The 20,752-nt window shown below is 44.3% G+C and overlaps 1 protein-coding gene across 5 annotated transcripts in view; it reads right to left on the minus strand.

The window, feature by feature from the left end:
* Nucleotides 1–20,752, minus strand: part of LOC115571991 (myomegalin) — a 47,865-nt gene that overhangs the window by 20,147 nt on the left and 6,966 nt on the right. For 3 of the 5 annotated variants that reach the window (XM_030401714.1, XM_030401712.1, XM_030401713.1), the window contains exons 1-6: nt 2,442–3,761; nt 951–1,088; nt 742–861; nt 558–650; nt 249–473; nt 9–167 (exon numbers count right to left, since the gene is read on the minus strand). In XM_030401714.1, coding sequence (XP_030257574.1) covers nt 9–167; nt 249–473; nt 558–650; nt 742–861; nt 951–1,088; nt 2,442–3,761 — 2,055 coding nt within the window. Of the gene's footprint in view, nt 1–8; nt 168–248; nt 474–557; nt 651–741; nt 862–950; nt 1,089–2,441; nt 4,488–9,264; nt 9,319–9,832; nt 9,990–10,079; nt 10,238–10,417; nt 10,542–12,820; nt 12,898–19,572; nt 19,684–20,752 lie in introns of those variants that run through there. The other 2 variants (XM_030401715.1, XM_030401711.1) reach the window with 2 other exon arrangements.

Here is a 20,752-nt window from a genome sequence, read left to right on the forward strand (position 1 = left end):
ATTGTCACCTGTAACTGTTGCTCCTTGTCCTGCAGAGAGCGTTGGAGCTGTGTGATGCTCCGGTCTTTTTCCTGCACCACAGCGTGTCTCTCCGCCTCGCTCTCCTTCAGAGCTGCTTCTTTAGCCTGAAGCTCCGAGCGAGATTTCTGAAGGGCACATCGAAGGTCCTGCAGCGCAGAGATGACAGGTCATGCATGCTTCAAGACTTCTATTCAAAAGGTTTTGGTTTTCACACAATTCACACTGACCTGGTTGTGTTTCTCCGTGACCTCCCTGTGCTGCAGCACCTCCTGCAGATCCGTGTTGAGTCTGTCCTTGAACCTCATCAGGTCGTCTCCTTGCCTCTGGCTCTGTCTCAGACTCCTCTGGCTGGCCTCCAGCTCCAGGCCAAGGGCGAACAGAGAGCTCTGCACCCCGACAAGCTCGCCCTGCAGCTGGGCGAGCGTCAAGGACTCGCTGACCCCCTCTGGAGCCTGGAGAAAGAATGACCACGGATCAGAGACAAGGTTTCTCACCATCCTGAACCCTTGCAGCGTTATACATCCGCTCTTTCTCACCTTGCATTGAGCCAGCTGGTTGCGGTGTGCCATCTCTCTCAGCTTGCACAGCGTGGTGTTCTGCCCTTCAATCAGCTGGTACAGCTCCTGGGCCTTTCAGCAGAATAAATTACAGGTATGAGCACCTTCTCATATACAAACCTCATCTCATACTGGCTGTTCATCCATGAATACGAACACTCACCTCACGGTCTTTGGTGCTGTTGGACTCTGTGAGGCCCTGAATGGTTCTCTCCTGACTCTGAGCGGCCTGACGGATCGAACGCAGCTCACACTCCATCTCGGTCAGCTTCTCCTGCAGCTTCTACACACGGAGACAAACAGAATCAAAGTCACCACATGTGGATTTATCAAACGCATCCAAACTGTAAATGGCGCTCTTGTGGGCCATACCATGTTGTTGGCCTCGCTCTCGTGGATCTTGGCCTGCAGGGACTGGACCTGGAGCTGGGCCTTCTGCAGCTCGCTGACACACTGACCGGCCGCACACTCATACTGGTTCAGTTGACTCTGCTGCTCCTCGACCAAATTCTAAAACACAAGCATCACTACATTATAAAACAATTCTCAGCATACAATATGTTCATTTTGCTCAGTCTTGTGACCATCATTCATGAAGATTACATTTTGTTTGTTTCGAAATTCATGAAAAACAACGGAGGCTGCGTAACACTCGGTGGATTGTGTGATACGTGTACATTTTTCAAACCCTGCTCATTCATGTGTGCACTTTGTAAAAGGCTACAACGGGGAGCGAGCCACTGATGTTGTGGGGGGAGTGTCTGCACGCATGAGTTAGCACAAGTGAGTGTGCTCAGAGCGGTCGGAGCCACTATTATCTTTACATAACCGCCTATAAAATGCTTCTAACTTTCACGGACGAGAGGAAAAATGTCATCGAGATGCACTGACTTAAACGTCTATTTATCAAGATCAACTTGTGGCTTAACGTAGTAGAGATTAAATATCATTATATATTTTTACTGCATTTTCTAAAGTTTTTCTACCATCTAACTGGGTTTATTGCAGTAGCCAACCAGTGCTGAGATGTCGGGGTGGTCTGACATTGCGTGGATCTCTCTTCGCCTCAAGGGCTCCGAGTGAAAATAGGCCAGCAGTGGAGTCACTCTGTCTTAATGTCTCCCAACATCTAACCTACTTCAGTCAGCAGCCTTGGTGTGCATCTCACACTTATTAAGGGAAGAACATCGAATTCAGAGACAACTATACACCCCCTCCAGACACGACAACCTCGGAGGATATTTATCTTGAAGAATATACGGACACACACTTGTGCCTGCACACTTTGGCAGAATATCCTGAGCTGCGACAAACTAGTTCCTCGTAGAAAAGCTGGGAGCCTCTAGTCTGTCTGCAGGCTGTGTCCTCCGCTTCCTCCAACCTAAATCAACTTAACTACATCAGCAATTACATAAGAAATTTGGAGATATTTACACCCACCAAATGGTAAAAAGTGCCTGTTCAGTCACTCTCTACTCTATTGATTTGATTGATGACCTTGTTGTGCCTGCACACACACACACACACAAGGTAATTGGGCCATGTCCTGTGTCACAGCTTACCCCTACCTGACTGCTCATGTAACTAAGTGCACACACACACACACATACATTCAGCACTGCAGCTCACATCCATGTGGGTGAAAGCTTGTTGGAGAAGCTCAAGGCAGGATTTAAGTGACTGACAGTTGGATTATGAAGCTTATTAAGCTAAAAAAAAAAAAAAAAGAGCGGTGAGAATAATCGTTCAGTGGGCAGGCTGTCAAACATCAAAGTCTGTCAGGTTAGTTGCACATTTCCTGCGCATAGGCAGAAAAACTCCTTCCGTTAAAGCACCATCAGCATCCCCGTCATGGTCTTATACCTGGTGGGGAGGCGGGCGAGGATACTCTTTGTACAAATCCTCCATTAACGCTTCCATTTCAGCAAAGTTCAGATCCTGGTCGAGCCTGTGATTCAGTCTGATCAGAGGGGTCTCCAGCTCAGGTGTTGGCAAGTGGTTCTCTCGTTCTCCATCTGGAGATGTGTAAGACATTCCCAGGAGAGCATCAGGGGAGCTCAGCATCAGACCTCCGTTGCTGGAGCTCCGTCGGAGCAACACCGGCAGCTTGCTCCCCTTAGAGGTCTGCACCGGCCGGTGGACAGCGTAACTCTGCAGCAAACAGAGGGCCAGAGAGAGGCTGGGTCCAGGTGAGGTTTGTCCATGTGGGACTCCCATGTGCTCCTCAGAGAGGGAGTCAGATATCCGGTCGTCTATCGGTTCCCTGGGGGAGCTCAGCAGTCCATCTGTTATGGCCCCAGGCCGGATATACTCCTCAGCTGTCTCTAAGGATGCTATGGAGGGGCTGGAGCTGGCTCGTCCAGCCAGGGTGCGATCGCTGTCTGATGTTCTCGTTTGGTCCTGGGAACCGGGCACCAGAGTCAGAGAGGAGGGGGCTTCTTCTAAATCCTCCACATGTTCTCTTTTTCCATTCCCACCTCCAGTCACACTCCCTCCGATAAAACTGGCTGAATATCTGGTTGACGGCCCGCAGGAAATACTCCGTGCCAGCTTCCTGGGGACTTTGCAAACGGCCTCATAGTCTGAGTCTGCCACCCTGAAGTGGGAGCATCCCCGACACCTCCTGGGAGTGGTGGGAACACGTTGGGAGCCCGCAACTGTGACCTCTGACCCCGGAGCAGCAGGACACTGAGGGTGGTGCTGGTTACACTCCAGGCAGTCGTCGGCCCAGGACTCATACAGCGAGTAGACAAGATCATCCTGGAGCAGGGCGCAGTACTTGGCGTGGGTAAGACCTGAAATGTCCACCATCCCGTCTCCTGATCCTTCCTGAGCTCCAGGTAACGTCACAGCCCCCTCCTCTGAGTTTGTCTTTCTGTAGAGCCCGCCGATGCACTGCCTCAGCCGATGTTTCTCCTGCAGGAGCCGCTGCAGTCTCTCGATGGACAGGGCCTCCACGCGGGCGATCACCGTGTCGAAGCGGTACATGCGGTCCAGCATGAAGGTGCACTTGGAGCAGGCGAACTCTCCTCTGCCGTCCCGGGTCAGCTCTCGCCCGAGGGCGTGAGACAGCAGCACCTGCAGGTTGAGCTTGGCGGTGGGGTGGAAGATCCATCGCCGCTGGTTCCCACAGAGCTCCCGTCCACAGATGCGACACGTCTCCTTCATCTTGAGATCAAGCATTCCACAAGCTTATATTAAAACTATCGAGGAGTTTACTCTAACGTGAGGAGGAATCTGATCCCACTCAAACACAAAAGAGCTGCATCAGAGCAAACACATTAAAGCCTTTTTTCCATCTGCAGTAATGTAAAGCTCCCAATGACATCAGTCTTCACAATGGCTTCAAAATGAATGGGATGAGGTAGAGAAGAAGAAGTCTAATGGTTGCACATGTGGGTTTTTTTCTTTTTGGCAGGACTGAACACAATGAGGTAAAAATAGATGAACAGATACTGGGATCATCACTGGAAGAAATCCACGAGTCCATTCGTTCGCTGGAGGTGCAGGTGCATCGGGAATATGGCGCACAGCCCCGCAGACCACGTCACGTCAATGTCTCATCAATCAGATGCAGTTATTTAGCTGTCTGTCGTCCTCGCGCCGTTTCGCATTGGCCAACAGCACCGCACGCGCCTCTGCACCATCACCATCACCGGGCTGTCACGGACACACGAGCCGCACCGCGCGCCGACAGGTTCATCGCGGATAGGTAAGCTAATAAATCCGGCGACCACCGCGCGGTAACACGCGTCCTGGGACAGCCAGAGAGTCTCTCCCCGGTGTCCGCGTCCGACGGAGGGACTCTTCATTCATGTCACAGCCTCCACAGACAGACCCGAAGGCAGACACGCTCTCACCGGGCTCGGTTCTCCGTGCGGTCTGAGATCCTCCGGGTAGATAACGATGTGGCTGCCAGGACCAGACCTGCAGCGGTGGAGCGTACCATCATGAGCAGAGCGGGAGGGGGGTGGAGGAGTCCGGCGCAGTCACACAGAGATGCTCACGGCTTAATATCCGCTATGATTCCCATTCAGAACAACTGCTTTTATTTTAAAACACACATATAAACGTAGAGACAACAAATATATGTTGTATTTGGGTTTTTTTCTGGAAAGACACAGAATGTGTCCCCCCCTGGAGTCTGATACCTCCTCCTGCCTGGTTTACTGAGCTGTGTCCGCCTGACTGAACAGGTGAAATGCTCAGTAACGTGGTAACATTAGTGACGCTCTGTATAATTAAATAAAACTGAAAGCGACACTCTATTCTGTTCCATTTGACCTATACAAGAGTTGAGGGGAGCATGAACATGTTATATATGTAGGTCAATGTATAGCCGTACACTTACTTTGATAATATATTACAGCATGTTTCAAAATTCTGAATATTGTGTATGTTCTACACATCACTAACATATCCAGAACTACTGTATGTGATGAGATATAATATAATATTATGTCTTATACCCTAGAAACAGCAGCCAACACGAAAAAATACAGCCCAATGTCAGATATTCAGTAATAATTACTTTGATAATATATTACAGTTTGACAATGTTCACAAGTGATTACATTATGTGTGCTGTACAAAACTACTGTATGTGATGAGATTACACTTCTATAATGTGTTAATGAAACAGCAGCCAACACCCAAGATATTCAATAATAATTATGCTATAGAGCCACATCTCTCTCTCTCTCTTTCCATCTCTCTCTCTTCCACTAACACACACACACACACACACACACACACACACGCAGCCTAAGGGTTGACTAGAACCAGTTTCCACCTCCATTCAGACTCCATACTGTACATTAAATAAAATATCCAAACAGACACGTGTCATTTGTTTTACAATAGTGGCATAAAATATGGACTACCATATATTTTATAGCAATGATTACATAACCGTTATGATTATGTTGTTAATGGTGTTTGTAACTAAGAATTCATCACTACACGTGTACTTATAATCTACTAACCAGATCAATGAAATTAATCATTTTCATGGCCGCCATCATTATTACATCATATTGTATTTGGGAGGAAGTTTCTGCAGGGTGAAGACAAAAGGATGTTTTCTCGGCTACACACAATGATCAGTGAGCAATAAAACTGGTTACCAAGACAACACATAGGGTAGTGCAGTATGTGCATTAGTTTCACACAGCTGCTGTGTGTGTGTGTGTGTGTGTGTGTGTGTGTGTGTGTGTGTGTGTGTGTGTGTGTGTGTTGAGATAAAGATCGCCTGAGGTTACATATGAAGATGAAAATCGAGGTCATCATCGTCATACTGGCAGCTTGACAGAGTCGGTGATTGACAGATAATCATTTTTCAACAGTCATTTGCTGCTAACAGACTTTAAAGTACTTTTAAAAACACAAGAGTGTAGTTTCCTTTCTTTTATATAAGGAATTATACAAATTTCATGATAAATTAATTTTAAAAAGTACATTTAGGTTGCTGGGTTGACTTGCTAACTTGCCAGCATATGACTGAACTTATTAAAAGCTGTTATAATCATGCTGATGTGTTGGTTTTGGTCCTAGTGCCCTTGTCAAAACATTCTCAGATTAGTATTATTTGTATGTCCCGTTGCCATGGTGTAGACACTTAAACAATGATATGACTGTGATGGACACACAACCGGGCCTTTCTCGTGCATCTGACCATGCATGCTCATCTCTGCAGTGACCACAATTTTTGTTTTGCCTCGGGCACGCAAACAGATGGTCATGCTGTCACGCTGAGACTTCCAAGCTGATAACGCAGTGAAAATTCCCCGGCTGACTGCAGATATGCTTTCATCTTCAGAGTAATGCTACGGCTTCAGGACAGAGCACACAGAGTGCATCTTCATTAATGTGTGAGGCAAATTTGTGGGGACCTTGTGTCTCCTTCAAGGTCCTCATCGATTTCTGATTATTTGAGGGATTTGAGACACAGATTTGATCTAACTGGCTGTGGTGTCTGGGGAACTAATTAAGAGCTCTTAAGGCGGTCGTCTGTCTGAAACAACACAACTTGATATCAGTGTTGAGGCCGCCGAGCACTCAGAGGTCGATCTGACCTATCGACAACCCGGCTGAAACCAGACCTGCTAAACTGCTAACCAGCGAGATGCCTGCATGAACACACACATATATGAAAGATGGCACCTCATGGGAATGTGCACACACAAGCACACACAGACACACAAAACCCCAGTTACACTGATCCGCACATGATCCCTTTCCAGCTAAACAATTTCTGGCATTGCAGTAGAAATTTAATTGCTTAGATGTTTTACTGAAGCCCACATTTTAAAAAAATATTGATGTCATTTAAACATACAAAATAGCTGCGATGGTTTTTCCTTTAAAACTTAAAGGCCCGTATAGAAGAAAGTTAAAATTCCAGGACTTTTTTTTTATTATGAAGTAGGCCCAGTTGCTATAAAAATACTGTGAAAGTATGACAACACTCAAACCACTCGGAAATACACAAAGCCTATAGTCAGAAACAAACAAGCCACCGGGACTTCCATCAGTTATGATGTCACATGAGGATGTCACGCATTGGTTGCAAAAACGTCGGCAGAGGTGAAGCGGAAAAACATGGTTAAGTGGTGCTGGCTCAGGCCTGTGGGAGCTGACCAATCAGAGCAGACTGGACTTTTAGGGAGGCGGGGCATTCAGACAAAGGGTGAATAAAGGTGCTGCAGCAGTCAACAGTATAAGAAAAAGACTGTGTTTTTGAGCATAAAAGCATTTAAACAATTCCTTTGAAAGATGAGGAGAATACGGGACCTTATGTGGGAAATCATTGTCAAATACTGTACATACAGTATATTTTTTGTGTGATCCATCAACAAACAACTGTCACTTCCCTTTCATTTTGCAATGTGACATTCACTCAGCACTGACCCAAGAACCTGTATTTCAAGATATACTTATATTAAGGTTTCTATCTGTCATCATCTGCGGTGTATGAACACTCAAACTCAAAATGATGCACCATGTTAATCATACTTTTCACACCCAAAGACACTAACCCACCGCTCCCTTCGTGACTAAACGCTGTGCACACACACTGCAGCTGTTCATTAAATGCAGCACTCCTCCGCTTTGTTTGTTTTTCCTGTACACATACATCCCATGTGAAATCTGAGCCGAGAACCTGCTCACGGAGCACATTTGCATCCTTCATTCACAACTGATTTACAAGTTAAAACACCTGCACAGGTACACCGACAACACAACACTGCTTGTCTGAGACTCGACAACAAGCCGACATGACGCAGCGCTGCACAGCAGCAGCAAGACGAAACGTGAAGCTATGCGTCGTAGTTGTGATTGTAATTTTGTAGAGCTACAAAATCGAATGACAAATCGTAAAGACTCTGTGGATGGAGGGAGCTGACACCAAGGTAATGGTTTCCCTCCACGTGTAGCTTCATTACATATCAGGAGAGAAATGTGTCCTTTGGGGGTGTCGGTGCAGTTAAAGCCTGTAAATGTAATGAGTTTCTGGCACTTTGCATGATGAGGTGAATCCTCTGTAAGATGAACCGTACTTTCACTGGAGGCCTCACATGATGCATGATGGTCTATCGACTGCAGTATCACAGTTATCTTTGCACAACATGTTCCCTGCTTCTAACAACATTGTTTGCTTCAGAGCAAACATTTTCATCTGGGGGCCAAATGCAACCTTTGAACAACCTCATCCAAGCACCTTCATTATTTTGTTCGTGATTGGTCCATTCCATCAGTTCCATTAGTTCCGTCTGTTGCTAAGAACAAAATACTCTTGTTTCATTAAAAGTTTAACCCAGGATGCTGAACTGCTGATTAAGAGCGTGCAATGTTGTATGTATGATGTTTTTTGTTTTTAAATTGTGAAAACTAGTCAACAAAGCGGAGTCCGGCCCTTTGGCACCACACTTTTTTCCAAATCTGACCCTTCCAAAACAAAAAAGTTGAATTCTCCTGCTTTAGAGGAAAGTTCATCAACACATATCTGCTGTTGTTTCCTCATCAGACTGGAATAAACCACCCTGATCACTTATGAAACATTCAGGGTCAGATTGCACAGCGTTTAAGCTCACCACAGGATGTTTCATGATTGTTAACTTCGCTCTAAACAGTTGGTTCTTTCAGCCGCGTTATAATGATGCTTCTGTTCTTGTATCTCAACGAGCAGCTGTATTGATTTTCTCAAGTTGATTTCTGCACAAAACATCCTGCAGAGACAGACTGCATTATGGTAGCATTTTGAATAGTGCACTACTTTTCAGTGGCAAAATGCAGAAGAATCACAAACTTTTCATTTGTTTTCGTTTCTGTACCACAACCTCTTCAATATACGGTGAATGAAAACACATTTTCTGATCTCCCAATATCTTAATACCCTCCATAATTTCAGTAAAGTGGCTTTATGATAAACAAATGATTCTGATATCTTATTGGAGTTGTCAGCTCCTGTGTGAAAAACGTTATTCTCACTTCTCCATAAGGAGGCAGAGTCTGTCTGACATTAAACAACGAGATCTGTGAAGCTGTCCTGACACTTAGTGGAGAACTCTATAATGACACGTGAAGGCGAATGAATCAGAGTTGTTTTACATACAACAATGAACAGCACAAATTGCACCTGTGCCTCAGTCTTTCACCTTACATACAAACACAGAGCTGCACATACCTGCATCTCCTGTTCTATACGCAGCCTCTCGTGACCCAGTTCCTCCTGATAATACTGAAACAGAGGAGACAGACAGTAAACCTGCTGTGCATACTAATAAAATAGTTGCATGAAAAATGTAGAGTAAAGAAACTAATAAATAGAGGAACAATCGAACATCAGAAATATCAGATGACATCACTTTTCGGTGTGTGTACAAGTGTGTCAGTACTCCCATGCATGTGCACCTGCAGCGTGTTTAAGTTTGTTTAAGCTGTCGTTGTGCGTGCAAATAGCTCTAGTGTGACCTACATGAATAGCTGTTAAAATGAGGTTCAGGAATGTCACACATGCTGCTTCAGGAGCCCCTTTCTAGAATAGAAAGTCTGACCAGAGGAGACATGGTGGTCCAGAGGAATGCAGTAATATTAGAAGTCTAAATTGTTCGACTGAGAGGTTTTGAGTGATAGAGGCGCATTTATTTAAGTGTTATAGAATGATGTGGGCAAGTCTTGGTTTCTGAAGACGCCATGGGGGAGGAATTTAGATGTTTAAGTGTCATTTAAACAGGAGTAAAAAGTGTTTGTACCTCCACGTCCTTGTCCTTCTGCAGCAGAGATGAAGACAGCTCCTCCACCTGCCCCTCCAGCTCCCCCACCCTCAGCGTGAGAGTATTCTTCTCTCCACTCAGCTCTGTGATGAGGGCGTCCTTGGAGCGAAGCTCTTTAGTCAGCTCCTCTATTAACCTAAACACAGACAAAGTCAGTCAGCGAGGCAGGGAGGAGGATTTGGTTTATTTGAAAGCGATGAGCAGGTTTCTTAGTGTGTTTCTGCACCTGTCTTTGGTGGTGTTGGAAGGAGACAGGATGCTGGGAGGCCTCTCGTCCTCTGGGATGTCCTCCATGGGGGCGTCCAGGGAGAGGAGGGAAGCGTGGGAGTGTGATCCAGCCAGCGAAGCCATCCGCTCCGCCTCGCTGCGTGCTAGCTGGGCCTCCTGGAAATAAACACACACGCAGCGGCTGTTGTGATTTGTAAATCTGAGGCACCTGTTTGTCAGTTTCATGTAACTTAATTAATTTCGTACTCATGCTGTGCTGATAAATACATATTTGCCATCGCATATTAGTTGTGTATCAATTAATGTTTTGAGGAGATACGTCTGGAGCGGTCGTACCTCCTGCAGGAGCTGAATCTTGGTCTCCAGCACTTGCTGCATGTGATCGATTTCCTGCTGTCTCTCCTGACACCGTCTCTGCAGCTCTGCCTCATTGTGATTGGTCAAGCTCTCCGCTGTTGTGCTGTTTAAAAAGGGGGAAAAAGGCGAGCTGGAGTTCAAACACACATAAATGCAGTCAGAGGGGTCGATATCAGAGCGTGATGGAGACATGAGCGAGAGCCAAGAGACAATATGATGTCATCACTTTCCTGTCTGCGATGATGCTCATGGGATACCCAACACCAAACCACTTATAGCAGGGACTGAGTAAGCTGCCCCGCCCGGGCTTTTATTGTCATGGTTAATTCTGCCAACATGGACTCTCACATGAGTGATGTTGTCACAGTGTGAAAGTGGTGAAAGGCTCGATACAGCAATGTAAGCAAATAAGGAACTTTTTTATTTTAATCTGAAATTCTTCTCACACGCGTCCCGTTTCTTTGCGTCCTCCTTAGATCACAATACGCTGCTTCATGACGCAATCATCTCCCGTCACTCCTTCTGACTCCAACTGTGCAAGCATCTGTCTTTATCACTTAGTCAACAACGCCACCCCAGAATTTCTGCTCCCAGAATGGCACACGCCACCCTGTCGCCGCCGAGTCGCGTTCTAGAACGTCTCTACATACGTTTTTAACTCTGTCCGCCACATGCAACAGCTCAAATAACTGGGATATTTTGAAACGGGTCTGAGTAATGCAGATGTCTGTCTCATGGACAAATGGTCTCTATGTGTGGCGGCCCAGACCTTCACCCCCCTCTGTGCTCTTCTGGAAGAAGTCAGAAGAGAAGTGATGCAGTAATCTCGGAGAAATACTGGGAAGCTTCACGTTCAAGAGTTTAAGATTTAAGACTGGCAATTTGTTCTTGTCTGTTAGCATTTCTTCTTCCTGTCATGGATCTTTATGATGTGCTGCGTGTTTGCCAACAGTCGCAGCGACTGTGCTGTTCTTCATTTTGGCAGTGGCGCAAACTGGTCGATGTCCAAACCACAGAATATGCAGCAAGGACAACGAAGACTCCACAGCGCAGAGCAGAAATGGTGATAGTTAGATTGCCATCAACTAAAAGACTGAATATGTGCTGTAAAAAATCTCAATGGCCAGAAGGAAATCAGAATCAAGGATGTGCAACAATAACCTCTTTACTGTCAGAATCATCTCTGCTGACATGCTACAGCAACAGTAATAGAGACCAGTAATAAGAGACAATTCATCCTCTCCAACAGCGCCAACAGTTTGCTAATGATGAACTATTAAAGGTCAACAACCCTGACCTTTAAGCAGCATCTCTGTCCATTTCAGCTAAACGCAGGGCCAGCTGTTGTGGAGTGTAAGCCATACAGAGTGGGGACTGAAATGCCACCATGCCAACAATCCTGGAAGCGCTCCATCTTTGCCTAATTATCCCACGCAATCTGCTAGACTCCTGCAGCAGTTTCAAGATACATCCTGGCGCAAGAGAAGGTGTCCAGGAAGAGGAGGACATCTGAGTCAGCAGCACTGAACATTTTCTTTCCCCGCACAGCCATCAGGGTTTGTATACTGTATGTACTCTTTATCGAATCAGCTGAAACAACTCTCCAAAGAGAAGACGCAGAGGGAAAGGGAACGTCGGCGGACGAGAAAAGCGCTATACAGTGTCTCATTTACAACAGCAGCATTTTTACAGCCTGTCTACAATGATCCTACTCGAGAGTTTTGTAACATGTCAGGGGATCAAGCTGTGGGTTGCACTTGAGGGTTTGTGCGTGAGCATTATGTGTTCGTGTGTGTGTTATCTCTATCAGCTGCTGCGTGACATATGAGCTGTTAGAGATACGAGGTGTTACCGCAGTTAAGACAGGACCATAGATGGAGGTGCATCTGCCCGCCCGTACACGCTACGCACCGTATCAATCGGAGTACACATGACCGAAGAGGGCATTACAATAATACGATCTCATCATGTTTCACAGGCTGCTCATGAAGGGTCCATCCATCAAGAGGAACAGTCGATATCTGCCCGTCTTGCCCATTTATCCTCGATGTTAAGGAGCATTAAGGACAGTTTACAGTTTGACACTTTCACACAGAGAGTCATTGATTTTCAGTTAAGTCAAACAATCAGAGATAACTGTTTTGACACCGACGACCACACTTACAAACGTCCTTATCCTTGTAAAGTTTGTAACTGCACATTAAGTTACTGCACGTATCGCTTTTATTATTTTTTATTGTATATAGTTACCTAAAATCTGCACTTATATTTCTGTCCTTGTGCTGCCGTAACACACCACTTTCCTCTATGTGGGATCAGAACAAACTTACTTTATCTTATCTTGTTTTAATAAATAGCTATGAAACATATTCGTGTACTCACAGTGCTTTATCCAGAAGCTGCTGTTTCTCCTGGAGCTCCTGCTTCAAGCTCTCTACTTCCACCTTCAGCTCGATGTTCTGCAACGGATCAGAGCAGCAAGGTCAATCATCATCATCATCACACATCATCATCATCATCATCATCATCACACATCAGCAGATAAAGACACTGTACATGAACATTTGTTACGACACTGCAGATTCAGTGATAGCAGCTGGTGGCCAACAGCAATAATCTACTGTTAAATCACTGTGAAAGTTACCGGGACACCCTGTTTAATATTGCAAAAGGCCTACAGGCAAAACATATTTTCTGCCAATATTCTGCAGTTTGATAACCATGCAGGTGTTCTCACTTAATTGGCTGATTATGTTCCCTCTCAGGACCTGTGTGAGCTTCAACCTGTGTGATTAGCCCGAAAACCCCTGTGTGAGTACAACTTATTATAAAAATATACCTCACCTCAGAAATTTTGACTTGTCAGAGCAGGAACAGCAAAGGTCGAGTTAATATTGAAATAACACTAAAAGCATGATATTCCATTTCAGGGAGCTAGTTTCAGGGTCGTGGTAATGTGCACGCTGGCTCATCCGGACGTCTGATGGAAGCTGAGCCGTCGTTAACGAAATTTGTTTCACCTGTTTGTTTCGTTCTAAGACAAGTCAGAGTGACTGCAGTGAAAACGGTCTGCGTTACAACAAAAATGACAAAAGATACGACACCTGTTACCTTTTAAATCGTAAAAACACAAACTGGATATTTTCATTTGGTATATGTTGACTTGCCCACATATCACAAGCGCAGCAAAACATACAAACATTTAATTATAGTAAAGCTCGTCATATATTGCAGAGACAAAGGACTGCTGAATGTGTTTTTGGATCATGTAGCTGCATGGAAGGTATGAAAAAAAAACACCACATCATTTTATGTAATCTCTACTGTTCATCTGAGGTTCAGTGAAAAGGCTCTACATCAAAAAGATGACACACACTGTATCTCGCTGCTTATACGTTCACTTGTAATATTCTCCCCTTAACATCTCGATCACCTTTCTCGCTCCCTTGCTCGGTTTTCCGTCATCACGCCCGCATCTCTCTGTCTCGGCTGCGTGAGCGAGTGCTGCCCGGTGTTGTGTGTCATCAGTGCAGAACATCTGACTGTGCTGTCACGGCAGTTATATTTAGAGCCGGTGAATTCAGGGCAGCTCAGATACTCACCCCCGAGGGCCAAAGGCTAAACTCCACAGTTTGTTTACCTGCTGGAGTCCACGGGGGGGCAATTTCAGGGCCAATCTAGGCTCTAGCGCTGGGGCTGAGGATTTAAACGGTGAGAATTGAGGGGATCATTCTTTCCATTCTGACCTTAGACTGAAGAGACGGTACAGTTTATCCATCTGTCTGTTTGTCCGTCTGCTGGACTCAGATCAGATCAGCCGCTCTCACTGGTTTTTATCACCTTTATCACTCCAGCTCGGCTCAGGTTCATCTCAACTCTCGTCTCTCCTCTCCTCCTTCTTCCTTTCTCTTTTTTACAAATGTTTTCGTGCCTTCTCGTGCATATACAAATCCGTTGACCTTCTGCTGTCCCAGTCGGAGGGCTTTATTGTCCCTAACACTCACGAAGAGCCGAGCTACACGTGCACCAACACTTGCAGCCTGAAATCAACCCATACACATTTTCTCAGAGGCAACATGAGGGCTGAACACACGCATACTGCTGGCGGCTACACACGCACGTGCTGCACGTGTGACCGAAGCACATAATACTTCTGCACAAACACTGGTCACAGCCAATCAGAAGGTGACAAATACTCAGTTTGAATCTGATTTTAGTTCTTATTTTGACTGACGTGTGCTGCAGAATCACTATCAGTGATTCTGTCGATTATTAGCAGGTGATAGCTTGTTACGTAAAATGTGAATTATGCCAGATATGCAAGGTGATATATTCAAATTCCTTGTTGTGGCTTGGGCTTTAATTCACGTGATAAACATGATTATTAAACAGGAACAAGATTGCAAATGTTTGATGCAACCGATCAGCCAAATAGTGTTAAATGTATTGTTCACATGTACACTGCTTGTGGATTGGATTTCAGCTTATTTAAAGATTTTCTCAGAAAAAAATAAAATAAAACTGGGTTCTTGAAAATGTAGTGCAGTTAATAAAAGTCGTGAAACATAAGCTGTTAGAAAAAAGGACGGGACAAAAGGGACAGGAGGTTGTGTTGAGTAAAGCAAAAATCATGCACACATTACAATAAACCTGTTTCTGTTTTCATTTAAGGATGGATTTTCTGAATTTGTGGGGCACAGATACAAATCTTATCACTGTTTAATTGTATTCAAAGTTCTCTCAACTGTGCAGCCCAGCGAAGTGATGCAGCCGCCACTAGAACTTATGCAACACACGACCAGGCATGTGCTCTGCAGAGCTAATGATGGTAAATGATTCGCCTCCGTGCTATAATAATAAATAATGTAACACACCACTAAGAGGAACATGTATTCCCGTGTGTGTGTGTGTGTGTGTGTGTGTGTGTGTGTGTGTGTGTGTGTGTGTCAACATCTTGGCTTACAGTAAGAGACATTTCCCATCTTGAAAACAGCTCTATATATAGACAACATCACTGTGCACCTGCTATTCTGGCCTCTCCTGGCCCGACGGCCCTCAGCAACAGATCCTCTAATAACCAGGCTGTGCAGGAGTGTCACTCAGAAACCAATCATACCTGGAGCAGTGTGACTGACACTGATGAGGTATTATCACTTTTCTCTCAATCCATCTATTGATTAAACCTCTGCCACATTCAAATCCACAACAAACCAGATGAATGCTCGGGCAGCATCACTTTGTTTGCATAATGAAAAAAGGAAAATACGTTATTTCAAGTGAGAGATCCCAAATATGCAACAATTATTGAGTAATCAGAAGCAATTTTATTGAATAGCTGATTATCTTGTCTTTAAAATGGTTAAAAATATTGAAAAAAATCACAACTTTCACGATCACAGCTCCTTAAAGTCAAAGGTGACATCTATCAGAATTCAGTAAGATGGTCCACGACCCAATAATACTCAGTTTACTCTACAACAGTATGACTAAAGCAGCAAATCATCTCAAGTGAGACACATGAACCAGGGAATGTTTGGGCATGAGTGATTAACCGATTATCAAAAAACTTGAATTTCCTCTCGATCGACTAGGTGACAAATCATTTCAGCTCTGCCTTTTATTCATATCAAATAAATCTCTAATGTGACGAACCAAACTGTGAAGAGACGTACAAACAAACGTGTAATGAAGCACAAGTCTCATCCTGCAGTCAGTCGTATGAATACATGCGATTAATAAGTGAGTGTACTCCAGCCGGCTCTATAAATAGAGTTTCTCTGAGAGCTCTGAGCGAGATCACTATGTGCCCAGGACCAACACACCTAGTCTGTACCGTATTACACTGAGGACGGGAACACTGGCGCTCTGTCATGATCGCCGGCCAACAGAGCGGAAGGCAGCTCAGGTCAGATAACAACTACAGAACAAAGATTTAGTCCCCAATAAAAAAGTGATTAGGCTGATTAACTTTCAGCCACACAGAATAAAAGACTGTGAAGCACAAGGATTAGAATCCAGTTGGATGTCCGTGTCACGCCAAGATCAGTTTACTCAATCACCGCTGGCATGCGGTAATTTGCTTGAGCATCAGGACGCTCTAGGTCTCGTTTGGCTGGATCAAACGGCCATTTAGTTTTCTCCCGTGTCAAAGATCTGTCGACGATCGGCTGGGATTTGGAATGAAGGGGCGAGTTTTAAAAGGGCGGCCGGCTCGTGTAGACAAACAACAGCTGAACTGGGTCACCTTAATGTAGGTGCACACTCTGCACGCACACAGGCGGAGAGGGACACAGACGGACACGTGGACTGAGGAACGAACAAAGATGTATAAAAATAACACACACAGGAACTGAAATGGTCACTTTAACCATCCGTTTTTCTAACACGTCTTCAACTAACCTCAATAGTTTGATTTAGAAATATGTGGGAAAAAAATCCCCAACACATTTTAAAGTTTAAAGTGACATCTTCATATTACTCTCCTAAACCCAAAACCTGTCATTTATAGAGAAAAAGTAGTGAATCTGTACATTTAAGAAGATAAAAGTTCACAAATAATCACAATTGCTGTCAATAGATGAATTAATCAGGCAAAGAAACCACATAGTATTGTTGAGGTTCAGTTCCAGTTTGTGTTTTGGCAACATATCGTTTTCAAGTTACACCGTGATAAACGATATGCTGATATATGTCGATAAACGATCATCAAACCATCAACATTTGTTTATCTACAGCACTGAATTCTAGTGGTATTAAAAAAATAACACTCAATGTTTCACGTCTATTGGAATATAATATTAAGAAACATCATAATAAAGCATTTGTTTGACCACAAAAGCATCAAAATGTCATTGTAACTGCTAAAAATAACACTGTATATGACAATAATGTGTTACTGTGACATTTTCTGAGATGCTTATTGTTCCAGGAAAATACCCCACCCTTGCAACCGTAGCGGCAATAACAAACAACTTATTTTTAAATCGCTGCTTTAACCAGTCGTGACATCAGCGCTCTTCATACAGTCACACAGTTCTCTATGCAAACCCAAGGGATGCTTCAAAACAATATGCTGCACCTGTTGTGTATCTGTGTCGTATCATCAGAGATATTTTCATGGTCTCACAGATGTCTCACATTTAAATCTAACATTACCACCATCTCCACCAGCTGCTGCCATAGCAACCCCTGCATAGATTGAGTGTTAATTTAAACTTTGGTTCCACACCCAGCAAACAGTTTTATCTGCCGCAAATAGCAGATTTTGGTAGGATGACAAAGATACATGTGAAGCTGCAGCCTGCTGATTAATAAAGGGAAAGAATGATGTTTGATTTTTTCACCAAAGGTTTGCAGGAAGGATCAATGAGTGCTGAGATCACTGTACACTGACTTACTTTAACACAACTCAAGTACTCTATTACTCTTCTCAACATACTGGTCGCCTACTTTACTTGAGTATTTCTATTTCATACTACTTCTTCTTCACTTGTAGTTACTTAAATCACATACATTATGAATGAAATGAGCCGGTCTGCATAGTGAGGACTTTACGTCTGATACCTAAAGTACATTTTTGACGTGAACACTTCTGTTTTTTTACTTAAGTAACACTGCATTCAGGATTTTTACTCGTATTTTTCTTATTTTAGCTACATAAAGGATCTGGGGGCTTCTTCCACCACTGTCTCACAGTAAAGTGGGAAAGTAGTTCTCAGGAGTTAAATGTTGTCTAAGCGGTCATACAAGAACTTTACCTTGATGACACGACATTCAAAATTGACCCTTTTGAAATGTGAACTATTTGTAAAAGTACTGATCCAGCGTTTTCCCTCTCAGTAGTGATTCCAGCAGATTAACTCAGGACATGTTGCTTAATAATGATCCAACACCTGCACTGTTTTTCTTCCACGAGTTTTCTAATAAATGAGGTCTGTGACTGATGTGGAAGTAAAGATTGAATCATTGTTACAACATCAATGAATGAACGTATTGGTCAGTGACGACATTTTTGTGTATTGGACATTGAAATAAACCGTTTTGAATATGGATTGGTCATGCCATGGCAGACACCCAGTCTGCTTCAAAAGGTCAGTATTGGCAGCAATACTGATAAAAGATATCGGATCAGCACGTCTGTAGATACACAGCAAACACACAATGCAATAGTTCAGGTCTGACTAGAGGTTGATGGTGACTTTCAGGCAGATTTCAGTCCGTCCTAAATGATAATAAGGTTTAATAACAGCCCTGCTAATGGCTCGAACACGCTGTCATGATAAACCTTTTTTAATTTGATTTTATTTCATTTCTCATCAAAAGCCTAATGCTGAAACTCCATTTAGTGTATTTCTCTGGGTCTCTATATATCCAGAACTGTAGTCTAGTCTACTTCAGTGTCTCTGGCCTCCTTCATAATGGCAAAAAATACTATGATAGGACATTAATGCACAGTAGAGCTGCAAAAACTAGTCTGCAAACAACTATTTTGATAGTTGATTAGTCATTTCAGTCATTTTTTCAAGCAAAAATGTCAAAGATTTGCTGGTTCTGGTTTCTTAAATGTAAGTATTTGCTGCATTTCTTTATCATTTATGACAGTAAATGAAGAGTTTTTGTGTTTTGGGCTGTTGGTTTGAACAAAAGAAATATGGATTACATCTCTTTGGGCTCTGGGAGATTCCTGTAAGCAAGCAAACAGAGGTCCTAGATATTGTACATGTCAGTGCATTAAATAAAAGAGCTTGTTAGTGTGAAGTCCTTCACACGGCAGCCGTATCTAAAAGCGGGCACTTGGTAAAACAAACACATGGCGGGTCACATCACCTCAACCAGGTCAGTGCGACAGCTGAGTCAACAAACAGAGGAAGAGGCTTAGAGAAGCAAATCTGTCAGGATAACATCGCTTTAAACTGTAATGATATAAATCACCCGTTATGACGAACAAAGGCACAGATGAGTTCTTCTGATTATCTACTCAGAGTGAAATACCTTCAACAAAGCAACATCAGTGACTGTCACTCTCTTTGTTGTCAGTGAAACGACCCTTGACCCCTGAGGAGCAGCTCCCTTACACCACCTATAGTCCCCTTCATCACCAGTCAGTCAGGTCTGCTACAGGTTTCACTACTCACCGTACGGTAGACATCTTCACTGCTCTCCTCGTACTTCTGCTGAATCCTCTCCTCCAGGAAGTAGATGCGGAGCTTGAGGCTGAAGTTCTCCTTCTTCAGGTCATTCAGGTGCTGCGACAAAGTACGGTAACCGTTAGACATGACCGTCAGAGAGCACCGACACCGCTTGACATGTCCGTTTTTATAGGTCAAAAATAAAAAGTTCGTTCCGTCCGTATCATCGTGGGGATACGGAGTCCACGTTAGAGGACAGCGGCCGTCCGGGCCTGTCCTTGTGTGAGAGTCTGGTAACCGTTAGACATGCTACCTCCTGCTCCAAAACAGCATAACGTCCAAATAAAACAAATTATTTACAAACTGGCACCCTAGCCTCTAGCAGGCCGCCGGGATACCATCTAGAAAAGCAAACACACACTGAAAACATTCACACACATACACACACACACACTAGTCTATAGGGATGTTCGCAGTGCAGAGGGCGACTCTGCAGCCCAGGCGGTCAGAGATGAAGCCATGTCAGCTCCATGGTGTGTTCTGGTGTGCTTGGGGGGGACGGGACAGGAGCTTATTTTACAGGAGGAGACATCCCTGGAATCCCAGACTGCCAGGGGAGATGGGTGGAAGGGGGAGAAGAGGGGCGGGGTGAGGGTGTAGGGGAGGGGGAGGGGGAGGTAAGAGGCTCGCAGGCAGTTGTGATATGAAGGGAAATCTCACCCCTCTGCAAATCAGCAGCACCGAAATGAACAAACAGAGAGATGAGGAGAAAGGAGCGGGTTAGATGTGAGTCCCCCGGTTGTCCTTTTCATTCTGTTCTGCTTCCTTATTGAAAATATAAACGCCATTTGTTCGGTTTAATCTCTGCCCGGTGGGTTTTTAATATACTTATAAGTGTGGATCCCCACTGAGAGGTCATCTGCAGCTCTGAGCACACTTGACTGCATGTTGTGTAATCACAACGGTGACTCACTTTCATGCAGTCCCTGCTGATATTAGGGATAATCTCTACTGAATTTATTTAACTTGCACATTTTTTACATTTGTAAAAACACTCTTGGGTGCCGAAATACACTTAACAAGTTCATAAAGCTAAGAAATGTGTGATGAAGTGTTTACTAGATTTCTACTCCGGTGAGACATTATGCTGTAGTGGAATTAAACCACACTTTGGGAGTTTTGCTTT

This window comes from Sparus aurata, chromosome 21 (genome assembly GCF_900880675.1).
Source record: "Sparus aurata chromosome 21, fSpaAur1.1, whole genome shotgun sequence".
Taxonomy (NCBI): domain Eukaryota; kingdom Metazoa; phylum Chordata; class Actinopteri; order Spariformes; family Sparidae; genus Sparus; species Sparus aurata.